This window comes from Eumetopias jubatus, unplaced genomic scaffold (genome assembly GCF_037043125.1).
Source record: "Eumetopias jubatus isolate StellerSeaLion01/CBP00866 unplaced genomic scaffold, mEumJub1_p1.0 scaffold_2, whole genome shotgun sequence".
Lineage (NCBI taxonomy): Eukaryota > Metazoa > Chordata > Mammalia > Carnivora > Otariidae > Eumetopias > Eumetopias jubatus.
Genome location: NW_028274808.1, coordinates 69,674,017 through 69,691,808, shown reverse-complemented (window position 1 = coordinate 69,691,808; position 17,792 = coordinate 69,674,017). Strand labels below are relative to the sequence as shown.

General features: G+C 36.5%; 1 protein-coding gene across 2 annotated transcripts in view; it reads left to right on the top strand.

The window, feature by feature from the left end:
• TMEM144 (transmembrane protein 144) overlaps positions 1-15,899 on the top strand; it is a 38,662-nt gene extending 22,763 nt beyond the window's left edge. The window contains exons 8-12 of one of the 2 annotated variants that reach the window (XM_028104293.2): positions 292-410; positions 2,813-2,932; positions 4,008-4,105; positions 7,537-7,590; positions 14,211-15,899. In XM_028104293.2, coding sequence (XP_027960094.1) covers positions 292-410; positions 2,813-2,932; positions 4,008-4,105; positions 7,537-7,590; positions 14,211-14,294 — 475 coding nt within the window. In that variant the 3' untranslated portion in view covers positions 14,295-15,899. The remainder of the gene's footprint in view (positions 1-291; positions 411-2,812; positions 2,933-4,007; positions 4,106-7,536; positions 7,591-14,210) is intronic. The other variant, XM_028104294.2, reaches the window with a different exon arrangement.
• The last annotated feature ends 1,893 nt before the right edge of the window (positions 15,900-17,792 follow it).

Sequence of the window (17,792 nt, the reverse complement as noted above, 5' to 3'; positions counted from 1 at the left end):
TCTATGTAATAACAATTCATAATGATAATCCATTATAATTTCTGTAAGTAGTATACTTCCAAAATTAGGCAGTGGGGGGCAAAAGTTGCACTTTTAGTTCTGATGCCACTCTGACCCTGCAGGGCATTTCTTTGACTTTTGACAGTCACAGAGCTTGAGATAGATGTGTGATTTCTTCATAACTGCCTGTGATTTACACTTTGAAGCATGCTTGAGCTCTGATTCCATTTGTGTGTTTGTCAGAAATATTGCTGTGGGCCAAGATTAACAGTGATATATTTGTTTTTTAAGGGGCTGCAGTCTTGCAGTGATATCTGGAATACTCTATGGGTCTACATTTGTGCCCATCATTTATATCAAGGACCACAGCAAAAGAAATGACAGTATATATGCAGGGGCAAGCCAGTATGGTAAGAGTAAAACATTATTTTACCTTATAAATAAGTTCAATACCTGTTTTTCTACTTAAGAATATAAAAAAAAGGAATGTGATCACAGTAAATCCTGGTACATAGATTTGATCTTATTTTTCATTGTAAGTGGTGAATTAGAAAACCACTGAAGACTAAAAGTAATAAAGGACTGTTTGAGTCTTTTCATATGATTGTCAAAATACAAATATAATCAACTTTATTCTAGTCAGTGTTTATGTAGGCTACTTAGATCTGAACACATATTTCCTGGCTTTACAGTAAGATTTGGAAATTATTTTCCAGTTAGATAATCTCTGAGAAAATATGTATTCTTCTGCTCTTTTAAAAAAAGCTAAAGTACAGTACATATCACTTTCAAATCAAGCAAAGGTCAAAGTATAACCTTCCTAAAGGTCAAAGTATAGCCTAGTCAGAGGATATTGTGTTTAAAGCAGAGAGTACTGCATTGAAAAGCCCAACATAATGCTCCCGGATTATCTCAGTTTCTAGTGATGGATTGAGTCTATCTGGTATAAACTCAACACTCCATGCAATCACCCTTGTACAGGCTCATCAGGAGATGAAACAGGGTCTACTTCAGGGGTCTCTCATTTTGTTGAAGCATGGCTTCCACCCATGAACTCATAAAAGAATGAGATCATAGGTAATAAAGTTCTAAATTGGATGGTACAGAAAATTAATGTGACCTACGTTCCGATAAGGGGGAAATTTGGAAGGCAGAAGTCATGAGGGAGAGATTGATGACAAAACTGGGATTTGAAAGACTTTGAGTGGATAGACTGCATAGACATCGTTGTTTCTTCCTTCCTTTTTATATTCAGTCCAGTTAGCATTCAAACCTTTTACTAACTTCTGTCTTTTTTTAAAGATTTTCTACAAATACTTTTTGTGTTTTTATTATTTTCCTCTGTAAAGGATAAGAACCAATAAAAATAGAATAACATAGGATAAATTAAAAGACAAGGAAAAACAAGAGTGAAAAAATAAAATGGAACCAAGAATGAGTCTAAAAATTATAACATATTTGTACACTTGCTAGAAATGAGCCATAAATTTGACTCTAAGATTTCTTATAGACACGAGGGAAATCAAATCCGTCCCACAATTCAGTGAACACAAGATAAAAAGAACTGATCATCCAGGAGTACAGTTGTTCTTGGTCCTGGGCTGTAATAAATAATGTCAACAATCTCTTTACATAAATAGTACAATCAATTCTTAGGGACCTTTCTTACGACAACTTTAATGCCATCTAATAGGAACACACTTTATTCCACTTTATTAAAAAATAATTCTAGGGAGGTGCAATTTTTATTTCATTTATTTAACAAACACAAAGTATTACATGCACTGTGCTAGACACTATTCTAAGCACATTTCAGTAATACCTCAGTTGACCTTCATAGCAACCTTATTAGTTAGGTACCATTATTATCCTTGTTTTACAGTTGAAAAAATTAAGACTGTGAGAGATCAGGTAATTTGCCCAAGTCTCAAAGTTAGCAAGTAGTGGATTGCAGATCCCATCCAGGTGGTCTGTGCTTTTATTAACTATGCTATGCTGCCCTTTGTGGTAGTTCATGCATGTGTTGTTCTTATGTGATCCAGAAGTAGGGTTTAAGATTTTTAGAAGAATAGACACACTCGTTGACCTTCAAGCTTTTCTCCTTAAACATGACCACACTCACCTTTGTCAAAATTTTAGTTGAGAGAAAAACACTGAGTCCAATGTGACTTTCCCAGCCAAGAACCTGTGGGATACCCCTCTGTATGACTAAAGGACAACCTGTTTAAATAGTCGGTGCGGGTGGGGTTTCTCAGATATTGGACCATCATCATGTGTCGTTAACTCCCCCCATGTAATGAGGCCTATGGTAAACAACTAAAGAAAGCCCTCTTTGAGATAACTTCCTGAATATTCTTCCATGTAGCTGTCATCTGCAACAGAGATGCTGGTCTCCACATTGGTCACCATATAAAATCAGCACTCCCCCATATTTTTCACATCATCCCCACTATAGTCTACTTGGAGATTTGCTACAATTGCCATTAGTAAAATTAAGTCTGAAGCCTATTCTTAAAAACAAGATCGTATTCACATAATATTTATAGTTTCTTATTTATCTTTCCAAGATAATCAGAAAAACCAGCCTTTTAGATCTGATTATACTAACTAATTTACTACTTAATATTTCTAAGTTTTAAATATGTTAATTAAAAGTCTATATAAACAGCATGTAGAAAACTAGGATGATAAAATATAATTAATGGTTCCTTTACTTTTAAGGTTAATTTTGGTGAGTTTTATCTTTAGAACCTAAGTATATTTGAAATGAATAAAAGGATACATTTGAGAGTTTTGTGATCTGTATTTTCAGATTTAGACTACGTTTTTGCACACTTCAGTGGCATCTTTTTTACAAGCACAGTCTATTTTCTGGCCTACTGTATAACCATGAAAAATAACCTTAAGTTATATCCTGAAGCAGTCTTGCCAGGTGAGAACATTTACTGCAGAAAGTCTTCTTACTCTGTGAAAGTATTCTCTACTCACTTAGCTTGAATAATCATCTTCTGGAAACCAAGCCATCCTGTGTGTCTGTGTCTGTGTACATATCCATTCCCTATTGCTTTGGCCCAACTCACCACTAAATATGAAAGATTTAAAATCTATGAAGTGCCAGTCATTACAGAACCTGAAACTTGAACAGTGAATCTAAGATGACTTCCTGCGCCAAAATACATTGTGTATTGACCATCAGACTTTATTATTTCTTCTTCATTATCTAAGCATGCTTATTACAAGTCAGAGTCAATAGAACTTTGTAGTTACTTAGGTAAACAAACATCTTCTCTGGAGAATAAGGAGAAATTGTTTTAGAGTTTGAAAAGGGTATATGATAAATGCACATGCTTTGGACTTAATCCATTCGGCACTGGTGGTGAAAAATACATATAATATCTCACTTATTTAGGAGTTTGCCATAAAGCAACTTGGAATATAAGTCCACAAGTAAAAAATTTTTAAGAACAAAATAAAGCATATATCAGATTCATTTTGAATACCTGATTCATTTAGGTCAAAGTATGCCCTTCTACCATTATAAAAAATGATAGGGTATTTATTGAACACCTAGCTAAAGTATCCTGAAAATTTTATCTGGTATTTTCGTTCAAATTCTAGGAGCTTTTTTTTTTCCCCTTAGCTATAAGCACTCTTCTGAATTGCACATATTTTTATGTTGAAAGTTTAAAGTAAATGGTGTTCACAGAGCATGCCCAGATCCAGTATCTTCCCTAGGTCCCTCTCCACTACCCAATCTTTACCTCAACTACAACTTTGGGTATTTTATTTAATGTCAGTAAAATGAAAAGGTTGATAATTATACCCACAGGAGTCAAGAACAAAAAAAAATGACTTGGTTTCCAAAATGATCATAAAACGATGTTGGCCAAATATGTCGATGGGAATGCATTGATATGAGCACTTTAATATTACCACTTTATTTGGAGTGTGGATTTTTCAGGGGAGGAACGTGGCTTGTAAGTGTGCACTGTTTGTGTGTATTTCAGGATTCCTGTCAGGAGTTCTTTGGGCAATAGCCACCTGCTGTTGGTTCATAGCTAATCATGCTCTCAGTGCTGTGGTCAGTTTTCCAATAATCACTGCTGTAAGTAGCTGAATGTTTTTCCAAATTTTTGTTTTTCAAATGTAAATCTGATTTTTCTGAAGCATTCTTAGTGAATCACTGGGGACTGTCATGGAGTGCGATTTTTTAGGAGTACAATTTGTGTAACAGATTCATGTAGCTTCACCAACACCCTCTCACCTCATGTCCCTGATTGCTAAGGGAACATCGCTAGCCTCGTTTAGCAGGTCTGTTCATCTTTGATATCCTTGCAGTTTTTGTCTGGTCATTTTACCTAATGTCATTTTGGATACATTGTAATTTGCTGTTTATGACATACTTATCTCTGTAGAACATTTACAAATTAAAAATGCTTTTGAGTATATTCTCACAACCTTGTGAGACAGAAAGTACTTCAGACTCCCCATATGGTACTTTGGTATTGTTAAAGGTTTTCAGGAAGTCCTAAAGCAAACTGTTGTCTCTGGATGAGTTATGTGATTAAACCTTAAGTTTTGCTTTGTGCTTACAAAAGGGAATAATACAATGGGGTAGCTAATTCTTTGTAACTGGTAACATATTATTTCCTCAGAAGAGACCAGTTATTTTCTAGTACTAAATTCTTAATAGAATGTATCATATGGGGCCTTTTAGAGGGGACACTGAATAACAATAAATAATATTCCTCAAAAAAATTTATAGTAGACAGAGATTTGTTTTTTTCTGTCACTGTTTCTTGTATTAAATTATGGTAAAGACTTAGGATAAAACATTAAATCTTAATTCCGTGGAAATAAATTGCTGAGGTGGGTGAGGTATGGGCAGACAGTCGATGGGAGTAATCACTGTGGCTCTTGGAAACTTGCCTGTCAGAAGGATTATTCTTTTTTTTTAAAGATTTTATTTATTTATTTGAGAGAGAGAGAGAGAGAGAGCACATGAGAGGGGGGAAGGTCAGAGGGAGAAGCAGACTCCCTGCCGAGCAGGGAGCCCAATGTGGGACTCGATCCCGGGACTCCAGGATCATGACCTGAGCCGAAGGCAGTCGCTTAACCAACTGAGCCACCCAGGCGCCCAGAAAGATTATTCTTGAACCACTGTGATATAAGCAAAGTCTTCTCACCCACCAGGTATAGCTTCTTCTGGTGCTTGGGGGATTTTTACCTGGGAAAAACAGGTGTTTCTGGGACTTGAGGGAATTGGACAAAATTGCTACTAGATTCTTGCTTGGTGTCACTTTTGTTACTCTAGTCAAAAACAACCTTTCCCACATACAGAAAAGATTCAGTCTTTTCCTCAAGGATCTTATATTCATCTTTATTTCTTGGAAGAACTGGATTTTTTTAACATTAACTTTTTTCATGGAAAACTTCAAACATACCCATCACCCAGCTTCAACAATTATAAATATGATCACTTTTATTTTATCAAAAGAGCAGTTTTATAAAAAAAAAAATTCTAGTAGCGCTGTTCTTCCCAGGTACATATATTTCCACTGTTATATACCCACTGGTAACTAGACTGTGAGTTCCTTGAAAGCAGCATCTATAGTTTATTATCAAGTAACATTTAATTAAAAAGGAAAGAGAAAGAAAGAGAGAGGAAGGAAAGAAGGAAGGGAGGGAGGGAGGGAAAAGAGAAGGGGAAAGAAGGGGAGGGGAGATGGGAGAGGCTGGGAGAGGAGGGAAGAAAAGAAAACAGAAGAAAAAACCCATGTAGCAGGAGCAAGGGCTTGTTACCTCTGCTCCATGTCTTCACTGATAAATCTAAAAGCTGAATCATTTTATCCAGAAGTTCAGCTTCTCAACGTAGCTCAAACTCACCTTGTTTTCAAAGGCTGATTTACAAATATGTAATTTATATTCACTTTACGAAAGGAAAATATGCAATCCCAATTGCCAAAACAGCTGTGTCTCTTATCTAAGATGTCCTTCCTATTTGGCTCTCCTCTGCCTGAATCAAAGAGTATGTACACACTTTGACTTATGCTTGCATTACTTTTGGCAAAGCACCACTTCCTCTAACCACATTACTCCTCGCAATAACCCTTAGACCATGTCTAAACCAATATTTAGGAAATCATCAGCCGAAAGCCTCAAAGGTCAGTGATATTTTGGCATTGTCTTCTATCATGTTCTCTGAAGGGAAATAAATTTCCAGATTAGAGAGGATAAAATTCTTGAGTGATTGGCCTGATAACATTAATATTATATCCCCTTTTTCTGTTGTTTCTTTTCATCCTGTCCAAAGTCAGTATGGAATTGCCTAAAGGACCCAGATGCTTCTTGTTTGGTTTGGATTTTGAGGCTTAGGACCTTACATCATTGATAAAAGACAGTTGCTTTGACCTATTTCCCTGGCGCTTTTGATGTTGAATTTTCCAGACACTGATAAACAGAGAATAATATATTTTTTATGCTTTGCTTACATGCCTGGAATGGAGTCAAACTTTGTTGACCCAGTCATGTAGACAGTTGGAGTAGTGGAAGGGAAAAAACACGTTGGAATTATTTATGAGAAACTCTTCCAGAGTTTGTGCAGGGCTTGAAAAGGAATCATAAAAATGCTGATACAATACACCTTCTCCACAAACACCATGATTAATCCAAATTCCAATTTTTTTTCCTTCTCAGCTAAAAAATGTTAATAAACTTAAATAGCTTCAAGTTTCCAACTACAAAACCATCCTTTCTTTACACCTCATTTCTTCTCATTTCCCTTTCCTAGATTATTTCATTCTTGTCTGAATAAACCTATTGTTTATTTTTCCTTACATGGCTTTTCTATCTTCCTATAATACTGTCATTAGCATCCATTGAAGTTTAATGTCAGACACAGTTCATCTTGAGATTGCCTCATGCTGAAAAAAGTTATAAATTATTCCCACACTTTCGGGGCACCTGGGTGGCTCAGTCGGTTAAGCGTCTGCCTTCAGTTCAAGTCATGATCCCAGGGTTTTGGGATCAAGCCCTGCTTCAGGTTCCCTGCTTGGCGGGGAGTCTGCTTCTCCCTCTCCCTCTGCAGCTCCCCCTGCCTGTGCACGCTCTCTCTCTCTCTCTCTCTCTCAATAAATAAAATCTTTAAAAAAATTTTTTTCCTATACTTTCTCCTATTAATCCCATTTCTAGTATCCTAAGTTCATTAGAAAACAATAAACCACTTGCTTATTAAAACTTTATAAGTAGATCACATTTATTAAAGTAGATCACATAATAGTATAGCATCATCAATGTAATAAATATGAAAATCATAAAGAAACAAAAAATTTTCATTTTTTACCAAGTGCTACCTTAGTTTAATGTTGACTTAGGGTTGAGATTATGAATAGTTTTCCCCGACAATACTGTTATACTGTTTTTACAGAAGGTTATTCAGTGAAAGAATTAGGGCAGCTCTCCAATATACTATATTTATGTAGAGTACAAGTCACAGAAAAAAATAACCAATTTAATAATTTTTTTTTTTTATTCAAGGGTCCAGGATTTATAGCTGCAATGTGGGGTGTCTTCGTGTTTAAGGAAATACAGGTATGTACAAGAAAGCGCAGATTTAGAAACCAGGTGTAGAGCCAGGTAAGAAAGGTATTTCATACTATGTTTGTGTCATTTTCTGAAAACTGTGTGTGACCCCTAAGCCCAGAGCAGAAAACACATGAATGGATTTGACAAACTCAGATGTTCAAAATGTTATTATCCCTAACAAGGAAAGAAAATACTAAAGATATGATAATTATTATGAAACATGTTTCTCTCCACCCCAGCCCCCAGTGGGAAAATGCTTTAGTTGACTTTCTTTTTTCCCTTAAGAGATTTTGGTTACATAATCCACTAAAATATGATAGAGGGAAATTTTATTTAATGTAAAACATGATAGATAAACAAGATGAAAGATTTTTTTATCCTAAAGATTAAAATATCCCTGAGGCAAATGGAATTTGGGAATAGATTTTTCTGTCGGTTCTCATGCCTCCCAAAGGCCTCCATATCAAACCAGCAATTTTATAGGAAAATAGTATGGTAGCAGGTGACTACTACCACTTCCCTTTCAAGTGTAAATGATAGTGATTTAAAACTGCATTTATTAAATAGCTATAGGATGTGTGTGTGTGTTTTCATTAAAAAAATTGTTTTAGGGGTGCCTGGCTGGCTCAGTTGGTGGAGCGTGGGACTCTTGATCTCGGTGTTGTGAGTTCTAGGTTGGGTGTAGAGAGTGCTTAAAAACAAAATATTTTTAAAACACTTTTTAATTGTTTTAGAATTTTTCCCATTTACCTTTATTTGAGGAATATATGTGAATGGTATTTTGTAATAGTTTTTACTAAAAATATACATAAATCAAAGACACTCTGTCAAGGTGTCATAGATTGGAATATTTGCTGTCTTCATATGCAGCTGCAGTAACAAATAATTCCTGGTTCTAAAAAGATCTGATGTTCCTAATCTCTGGCAACCAGAAAGCAACCTGTGTACCTGGATAATCCTTAAAATGATTATCCAATTTTAGATTTAAAATACCATTTTATTTATTCTAAGTGAAATGTTTTGATTTAGAAAGCCATAATTTGATAATACAGGATTCTCAAATTTAAAAAATAATAAATTTGTTTAGGAGATATGCACCAAGATCTTAATTTTTGTACTTTTTAAAATACCCAAGACAACTGAAAACATTTATAGACCCATAAATTGCTTCCATACACATTTCTCATTTATTTTAGTCAGGGTTGCTTTCCACAAAAAAATAATTCTATGTCAAAACATGCCATAATCTCTTTGCAAATATTTCATCTGCCTCCCAAAGGATAATGATTGCTATTTAAGAATTGGGTATTTATTATCCAGTATAACATCCTGAAGCCTTAGAAAATCACAAGTTAGCATAGCTTATTTGCAGTTATAGGTAAAAAGCACTAATGAAGAATAGATTTAATGTAAAGGATCTGAAAATTATTTTAGTCACTACTACTTTAAATAATGATACGAACTTAAAAACCCTCTTCCCTAGTTATAAGAATTTGAGAGTGAGAACCCCTAGCCATTGAGCCTAATGGTAATTCCTGAGTCCTCTAAAATGATACTAAATGATAATCAAAGAAAGCTTTTTTTAAAAGACACCTTTAAAAAGATAGCTAAGATCAAATAGAGAAGAATTTTTTTTTAAATAAGCCATGACCAAGTAGGGCTTAATTCAGGAGTGCCAGGAAAGTTCATAATATGCAAATTAATCAGGATAATATAATATTAGGTAAACAGAGAAAAACTATGCGATAATATATATTCAAAAGACATGTGCTGAAATTAAAAACCAGTTGTTTGCTTTTTTTATTTGAGAAAGAGAGAGAGCATAAACAAGGGGGAGAGGGGTAGAGGCAGAGGGAGAAGCAGACTCCCCGCTGAGCAGAGAGACCGATGCGGGGCTCCATCCCAGCACCCTGGGATCATGACCTCAGCCGAAGGCAGATGCTTAACTGACTGAGCCACTCAGGTGCCCTAAAAAACAGTTTTTAATTAAGAGAAAATCTCTTAGAAGTGCTACAAATAGGAGAAAGTGGTCTATCAAAAAACAATAGCAAACACATAGCTAAAGTGAAACCTAAAATTCTCTCAATTACACCTCAATAAAGCTGGAAAAAAAAAAAGGAGCTCTCTGTCAGTTGAAAGTCAGAGATTTCTCCATCACTGTTACTATTCAGTATTTTCTGGAGATCCTAGCCAGTGTGGTAAAATAAAATTAAGAAAGAGAAGTAGATGTAGGAAAGGAAATGAGGAAACTGTCATCTGCATGTAACATTATCTTCTTTAAAAATCTAAGTGAGGGGCGCCTGGGTGGCTCAGTCATTAAGCGTCGGCCTTCGGCTCAGGTCGTGATCCCGGGGTCCTGGGATCGAGCCCCACATCGGGCTCCCTGCTCCGCGGGGAGCCTGCTTCTCCCTCTCCCACTCCCGCTGCTTGTGTTCCCTCTCTTGCTGTGTGTGTCTCTCCCTCTGTCCAGATAAATAAATAAAATCTTTAAAAAAATAAAATCTGAGTGAAACAGCTGAAAATCTTGAGACCCAATAAGATCATTTGGTAAGGTGCCAAAATATAGGATTAATATAAAATCAATAGCTTTCTAATATGCCACCAATAACCAATTAAAAAGAGGAAAATAGGGTTGCCTGTATGGCTCAGTCGGTTAAGCGTCTGGCTCTTGATTTCAGCTCAAGTCATGATCTCAGGGTCCTAGGATGGAGCTCTGCGTGGGGCTCTGCATTAGGTGGCGGGGATTCTGCACTCTGCTTGAGGATTCTCTGTCTCCCTCTCCCTCTGCTCCTTCCCTTGCTCATGCTCTCTCTCTCTCAAAAAAATAAATAAATCTTTAAAAAAAAAGGAAAATAAATGCTGTTAAAAACTACAAAAATTATAAAATATAGGAAAATAATCAACAAGGAATTGCTAGATTTATAAAATCATTCACTTTACCACAAAAGTTTACTATAGAACATAAGAAAATATCAGAACAAATGGGGAAGCTCACCACATTCCTGACGGAGCAACTCACCGTTGTTAGTAGGCAGTTGTTTTCCATTACATTCAGTGTGATTCCTACAAAATTCCAATGGAGTTCCATCTGAAATTTTGAGAATGAGTTCTGAAGTTTGGCCAAATATGTATGTGAAAAGAAAGAGAGAGAAGACCAAGCTGGAAGCAAAGAATGACTTTTATTGGCATTCTGGACTTAAAAAGAAACAATTTACAAATCTGTCTGGAAACAAAACTTAAGAAGTATCCAGTGAGACTTATCATTCAGTGCAGGTGCCTAATTACCTCTTAACAGGTGGTTTAAAGGCAAGTTTTAAATGCTTCACATGCCAACTCATTTAAGAGCTATCAACTAAACCCTGAAGCCAAAATCCTATTAGAATTTTTTTTAAGATTTTATTTATTTGAAAGAGAGTGAGAAAGGGGGCCACTAGCACGGGGAGCGGCAGACAGAGGGAGAAGCAGGCTCTCCACCAAGCAGGGAGCCCGACCCCGCACTCGATCCAAGGACCCTGCGATCATGACCTGAGCCAAAGGCAGACGCTTAACCAACTAAGCCACCCGGGCTCCCCCTGTCAGAATCTTTAAAAATTATTTTTCTTAGAAACAAGATAAGACCCTAGAGGAAAACAAAAGCAAAACACGTATCTTTACGACTTTTAGGTCCTGTTAGTTACGTCTTGAAGCAGTACTCGAAGACACATATTTGAAAGTCTACAACCTATAGCAATAAGAATTTAATCTGAGATCCAAGCGCTTTTTGTGCTAAAGAGTTTAATGATTTCAGTTAGTCTTAATGCCATCTGGGCACCAGTTGGAGGCTTTCCACTTCCTATACTCTTTTATGTCTGGTACCTGTTCGTCTTTGGGAAGTTTGCTTTAGAATCTTACTTTTAGCTATTTTAAGCTAGATGTACAATATTATCTTTAGAAACACACTTTAGACACAATGTCTACAGAAATACCAATGCAGGGAATTACAACCACAACAATTTGTAGGTCAGTAGCAACTCCCAGATAAAAAATAAGATGGTCTGTTATCTTAGTAGCTATTTCAAAGATCCAAGTTAAAAACTTTGTGCTTTGGGGAGAATGTTAGCACGATCTTTCTAAGCATTAATATTCACCTTTGACAAAGGGAAACTGTTGCTATTGCCCAAATATAATCGGTCTTTATCTTTAGGAGACTAGGCAGTTTGGACAGATTCTTAACCTCAAAGGGGAAAAATATTTCTCTCTGAGAACATCATTCTTCTGACTACATAGACAATAAAGGAGAGAGCTCAGCAAAGTAGTCACATAATTAGGTTGTATAAAGTGCTGATAATTGTTTGTCTTATTTAAGTCATTGTAGCAATTGTCTAATTCACAAAGGATATTTGGAAATCACCTGATTGTATTCATTCTTTGAGCAAGTATTTGAGTGCCTACTCTCCATCAATACTGGTATCTAGGTAAAGGTTGTAGTCTTTAAAACTGACAAGATGTCAGGGAACCTTAAAGCTTGGCAGGAGAGAGAGAGTGAGTGAGTGAGTGTGTGCAGGTATATAAATAAGCTACTCTGTACTTGGCAAAGATTTGTGGTGCTTTCATTTGTGGAACTTGTAAGAGAGTGACTTCTGGTAGTATTGATCCTCACAGTGAATCAGAAAATTCAGTTGGCCCCAGCCCAACTTAAAAGACCTCTCTCTGGTCATCAAATAGAGGTCATTTAATCCATTTTTTCCCAATTCTTTATGAATTTGAAGAAAGAGGATATATGCTTTTTGGAATGTGGGCTATGTATTAATTAATGCCCACTATGTATGTGGGCATTAATCTTAATAAGAGATAAAAATAATATTACATGATTTGACTGTCAGGAGATCTCAGTGTTGTTTTAGAATTTATATCCAAAGTTAGGGAGGTACTGGTCCTGTTTTACTTTGTGATGTTCAAACCTTGCCTTACAGCATCAGGACTTATATTTAAAGAGGGACATAGACAGTGTGGCAACCATTCAGATGTGAACAGCCAGGGAGCTTCAAAGTATTTCATATGAAACATGGTCAAAGGAGCTAAAATACTGATCTGGAAAAAAAAAAAAAAAGCTTTAAGAACATAAGACAGTTACTTTTTAATGTTTGAGGGTTTATCTTGTGGAAGAGAGATTAGAATCGATCTATCTGTACCCCTGGAGATAGATAGAACTTACAGTAAATAGGGGCACCTGGGTGGCTCAGTCGGTTAAGTGTCTGCCTTCAGCTCAGGTCACAATCCCAGGGTCCTGGGATCGAGCCCCACATCAGGCTCCCTGCTCGGCATGGAGTCTGCTTCTCCCTCTCCCTCTCCCCACTTGTGCTTTTTTTCTCGTTCTGTCTCTCTCAAATAAATAAATATTTTTTTAAAAAAGAACTTTCAGTAAATAAAATATCTCTACTTAACACAGAAAGGTACTTCTTTGTTAGGGGCACCTGAGTAGCTTAGCCAGTTAGGCATCCAACTCTCAATTTTAGCTCAGGTCATGATCTCAGGGTCGTGAGATGGAGCCTGGTGGTCGGTCAAGCTCTGCACTCAGAATCTTTTTGAGATTCTCTCTCTCCCTCTGCCCCTTCGCCCTCTCTAAAATAAATAATAAATCTTAAAAAAAATAAGATATTTCTTTGTTAATCAAAGATGGACTGGCTACGTTGGGAAGTGGTTGTCAGTGTTTCCCATCTTTAAGACCAGTGCACCTACCCATAGCTGGGCAAGACAAACTTAGTCTCTCTGTTTCTTCCTCACCCTTCAGATCCATCTCTGTCTCTCCATCTGCACCTCATCATCTGTGCCCAGGAAGGCTGTAGTTGCCTCCTTCATTATCTCCTTGCATCCATCTGGACCCCTCCAATCTGTTCACCATCTGCAAGAGAAGGGTGGGCTTTATGAAATGTGAATCCCATCTTTTCACCATATCTGGCTGCCTGTTTCTTTAATGTCTTCCCATTACTTGGAAAAATAAAACCCCAAAGTCTACATGGCCTATGAGATCCCCATAAGCTCGGGCCATAGCCCTCCAACCTAGTTTTGCTCCACTTAATTCTCAGAGCTGTGGTCACACTGACTTCTTTTCAATCCCTGGCAAGTATCACACTTCATCTTACAACAGAGCTTTGCACATAAAATGCCTTCTACCTGGAATCCCTACTTGTTTCCCTGCCCAATTAATTGGTACTTACAGTTAGAAGCTTAATTCCTCACCGTCCAAACCAGCCTCACTAAGATTCCTTTGTAACACCCCTCAGAAACAATCGTGGTCATTTCCTTATTAATACCCCTCTCACTTTGTAACATTCTTTTCTGTGATGATTAACTTCTATCTACCATATTATATGATTATCTCAATAAGGGCACATTTTGCTTGCCATTTTAACCCCAGCACATGCTGATGCAAAGTGGGTGCCCACATGTATTTACTAAGTGGGTGAATTAGGAAGGTTCTAATGGGTTTTCAAGAGAATCTGGGTGATAACTTGGAGGGATAGCAAAAGGCACACAGGTGGCTGGAGCAGATGGTTAGTAAGGTCCCTAGCAATTTTGATATTCTGTGCTTTCTGCATATTTGATTCAGATTTTCTTAATTACACTTACCCTTTTTTATCATTCAGGGTCTACAAAACTACCTATTGATGATATTTGCATTTTTCATCATCTTGAGTGGAGCATTATGCACTGCTTTCTCTAAACTCTAACAATCACAAGACCGGCAGATGGCAGCAGTGGGTAAGAGAACCCTGCTACAGGACTCCGAGGGATCATGCTGAGAAGAGAGTTCATTTTCTTAAAGCAAATGGATCTCAACCGGTCTGGGTAAATGATTTTTTTTTTCCACAAATGTGAGAATAAAGGAAAACTAAGTTTCGGTCAAGTATAAAAATGGAAAATTCTTCTAATGAACTATTTATGATGGTAGGACTTTACTGGGTGACTAAAATGTCCGCCTTCTTACAGCATTACAGCTGAGAGTGCTCCTTTTACCACAATATGTACTCGGGGTTGCATAAGCAGCAAAACAGTGTGGAGTTCGTATACACAAAGAATTTTGTGTATATGAAAGTTTCCAACATATTACCAAGTTTCCAACATATTACCCTCGTTAATGCAGAGAGGCAGAAAAATGTTGGGGAGAGACCTTACCTTATAATGGAATTAGATTCCAAAGCTATCTAGATCCTTTGCCAGAAAAAGTAAACATCAGAGTCAGTAACTGAATATGAAAAAGGCCATTTCATTTTTTGCCCAAACTTATTTTTACTTCAAATTAATATTGCTCAACTCTACGTCACCCCCTCAAAATGCTTCTGATCATCTCCAGATAAAATCCACCTTCAGAGAACAAAAATTTCCAACCATTGAGAATATGTGTATAATACATATACAGACATATACAGTTACACGTAAATACACACATATATGTCTGTATGATTCCAAACTTGGGAGAAATTCTACAGTTGCTATAGTGAGGGTCTAGATTATTAGAATAAGAATTTGCAGGGACCAAACATTTATTTGTATGTAAAAAAATTTTTTTTTCTGAAATATGCTTTTCTAAAATCCCTTTTTAAACTGGAAGTTTTCTTCCACTTTTAACTGGTGGTTTTCATTAGGGAAAAAAAACAATGGACATGTTATTTATATATATATATTCAAAAGAGACAGAATACCACTAACCCAAATGGGTTTCATCTTCATTGTATGACTTTGAAGAAGTTCCTGAGCCTCCTGTATCAGATTCCTCATCTATAAAATGGACATAATGATAATGATAATATAATGTTATTGTAAGGTTCAAATTAATTAAAATCCGTAACATGCTCATGAGTATCTGGCACTTGGCAAACATTGTATAATTCTTAGCTATAATTGTTATTTACTGTTTGAGCAAGAAAATGTGTCTATAGATTGGAGAATGTTTTGTAAGAGCTACTGCCCTCACCACCAACCTAAACAACAAATTATTATTCATTCCTGTATTTGAGTGCAATTTAAGTAATGATACTGGAGTCTCTATTTCATTATTGAATTCTTTGATTGTAACACCTTACCAAAACTCATTTTAATTTTAACCTGAAATATTAATTATGTTGATAACTTTAAATAAATTGACATGGGGCACGCCTGGGTGTCTCAGTCCATTAAGTGACTGCCTTCGGCTCAAGTCATGATCCTGGAGTCCCTGGATCGAGTCCTGCATTGGGCTCCCCACTCAGCAGGGAGTCTGCTTCTCCCTCTGACCCTCCCCCCCTCACGTGCTCTCTCTCCCTCTCTCATTCTCTCTCTCAAATAAATAAATAAAATCTTAAAAAAAAAACATTGTTAAATAAATTGACATGACACAAAAGCTATTTTGCTAACTTAAATATATTTTCAAATTTCATATTGATAGCATTTAATTATTCTGTAGTTGAGAATGCCAATTTATATGCAAAATTTTAAATGTGAAATAAGGCAATTGCAGAAGAAAAATGAAAAAAAAAATCTTATTACCACTACACAGTTTCTGCTACCACACAATGCTTTTAGTGTTAGTAAGAGGTAAGAGTAGTGTGGGGGGAAAAAAACAAGCTTTTCAAAATGGTTACCATGCAGAAAACTTACTATGTAGAGGTTAGTCTAAACAGGTGATTACCAAATCTCCACTTTCTTTGCTCAATTTAAGAAGTTAACACCTATCTCTCTAGAAGTTTTTTTGTTGTTTTTTAATGGGGATTTTTATTATTATTATTATTCATTTGAGACACAGAGATACAGAGAAAGAGACAGCATGAGCAGGGGGAGAGGCAGAGGGAGAGGGAGAAGCACGCTCCCTGCTGAGCCAGGAGCCCGATGCAGGGCTCCATCCCAGGACCCTGGGATCATGACCTGAGCCAAAGGCAGACGCTTAACCATCTGAGCCACCCAGGTGCCCCTCTCTAGAAGTTTTGAGGCTTTGTTTTTCCTGGTCTAGTATGGTCAGATTCTTGGCTTGGCTTTCTGTCTCTATTTATAGAGAAGGTACTACCTTAAGTAGGGAAGTGGTAGCCCAATGAGACTGGCATCCAGATTATGGGAATTGTTTATTATCAAAATAAAAATTCCTAATTTCTCAAAATTCCTAATGAGTTTTATGGAATTATTAAGTGCAGCATTTCCCCAGAGTTACCAAATCTCCATGTATTCCTCTTGTATTCATTTATTTGTACTGAGAATTGCTAACTACTAGACCTATATGTACCAATATTGGTGAGCTGAAGAACACATTGAGTTAAAAAGGCAAATTGTAGAATCATGTGCACAGTATGATACCATTTAGGTAAATTTTTAAGAATCAAAGTAATTTATATTTTTGTCTATAAATACCTATATATGCAAAAAATTAGAAAAATACATATACAAATCTCATAATAATGTTTGCCTCTAGTGGGGATGAATGAGATAAGAATGGCAACACTGGGGTCAATGTAAACTTGAGCCTTATCTATAACACTAATTTTTATAGCAATGAATTCATATATTTGTTCTTTAATATGCGTTAAAGAGTCAATAGCAAAAGAGCTCGGAACATGTGTCTAAATATTAAAGTAATTAAGACTAGCACCTGGGTGGCTCAGTCATTAAGCGTCTGTCTTTGGTTCAGGTCATGGTCCCAGGGTCCTGAGATCGAGCCCCGCATCGGGCTCCCTGCTCAGCAGGAAGCCTGCTTCTCCCTCTCCCACTCCCCCTGCTTGTGTTCCCTCTCACTCTGTCAAATAAATAAATAAAATCTTAAAATAAATAAATAAGTAAGTAAGACTAAGTAAGGAAAATATGGGTGTATTTTATTTTTCTCTTCATTTTTTTAGTACTTTTTAATTTCAAAGCAAGCATGCACACACACATGCACACACAAATAAAAGAGATCAAGGCAAAGTTGAGAAATTTTCCAACTTAAAAGTTTCACCTTCTAAAGATAGAATCTAGAAACTCACTTTTCTAGCCTCCATTGCAGTAGGATGTGTCGTTCCTGATTATGTAGCCTCCAAATAGACAAAAGTAATCTAAAATGAGAGAAAACAAATTATGGTAGCCTGAGGCATGAGGGTTAACTGCAAAGAGTATAGGGAACTTTATGGGTTGCTGGAAGTGTTCTGTATCTAGGTTGTAGTGGTGATTACATGAGTGTATATATTTGCTCATAACACTGTCCACCTAAGTGGGAGAATTTTATTGGA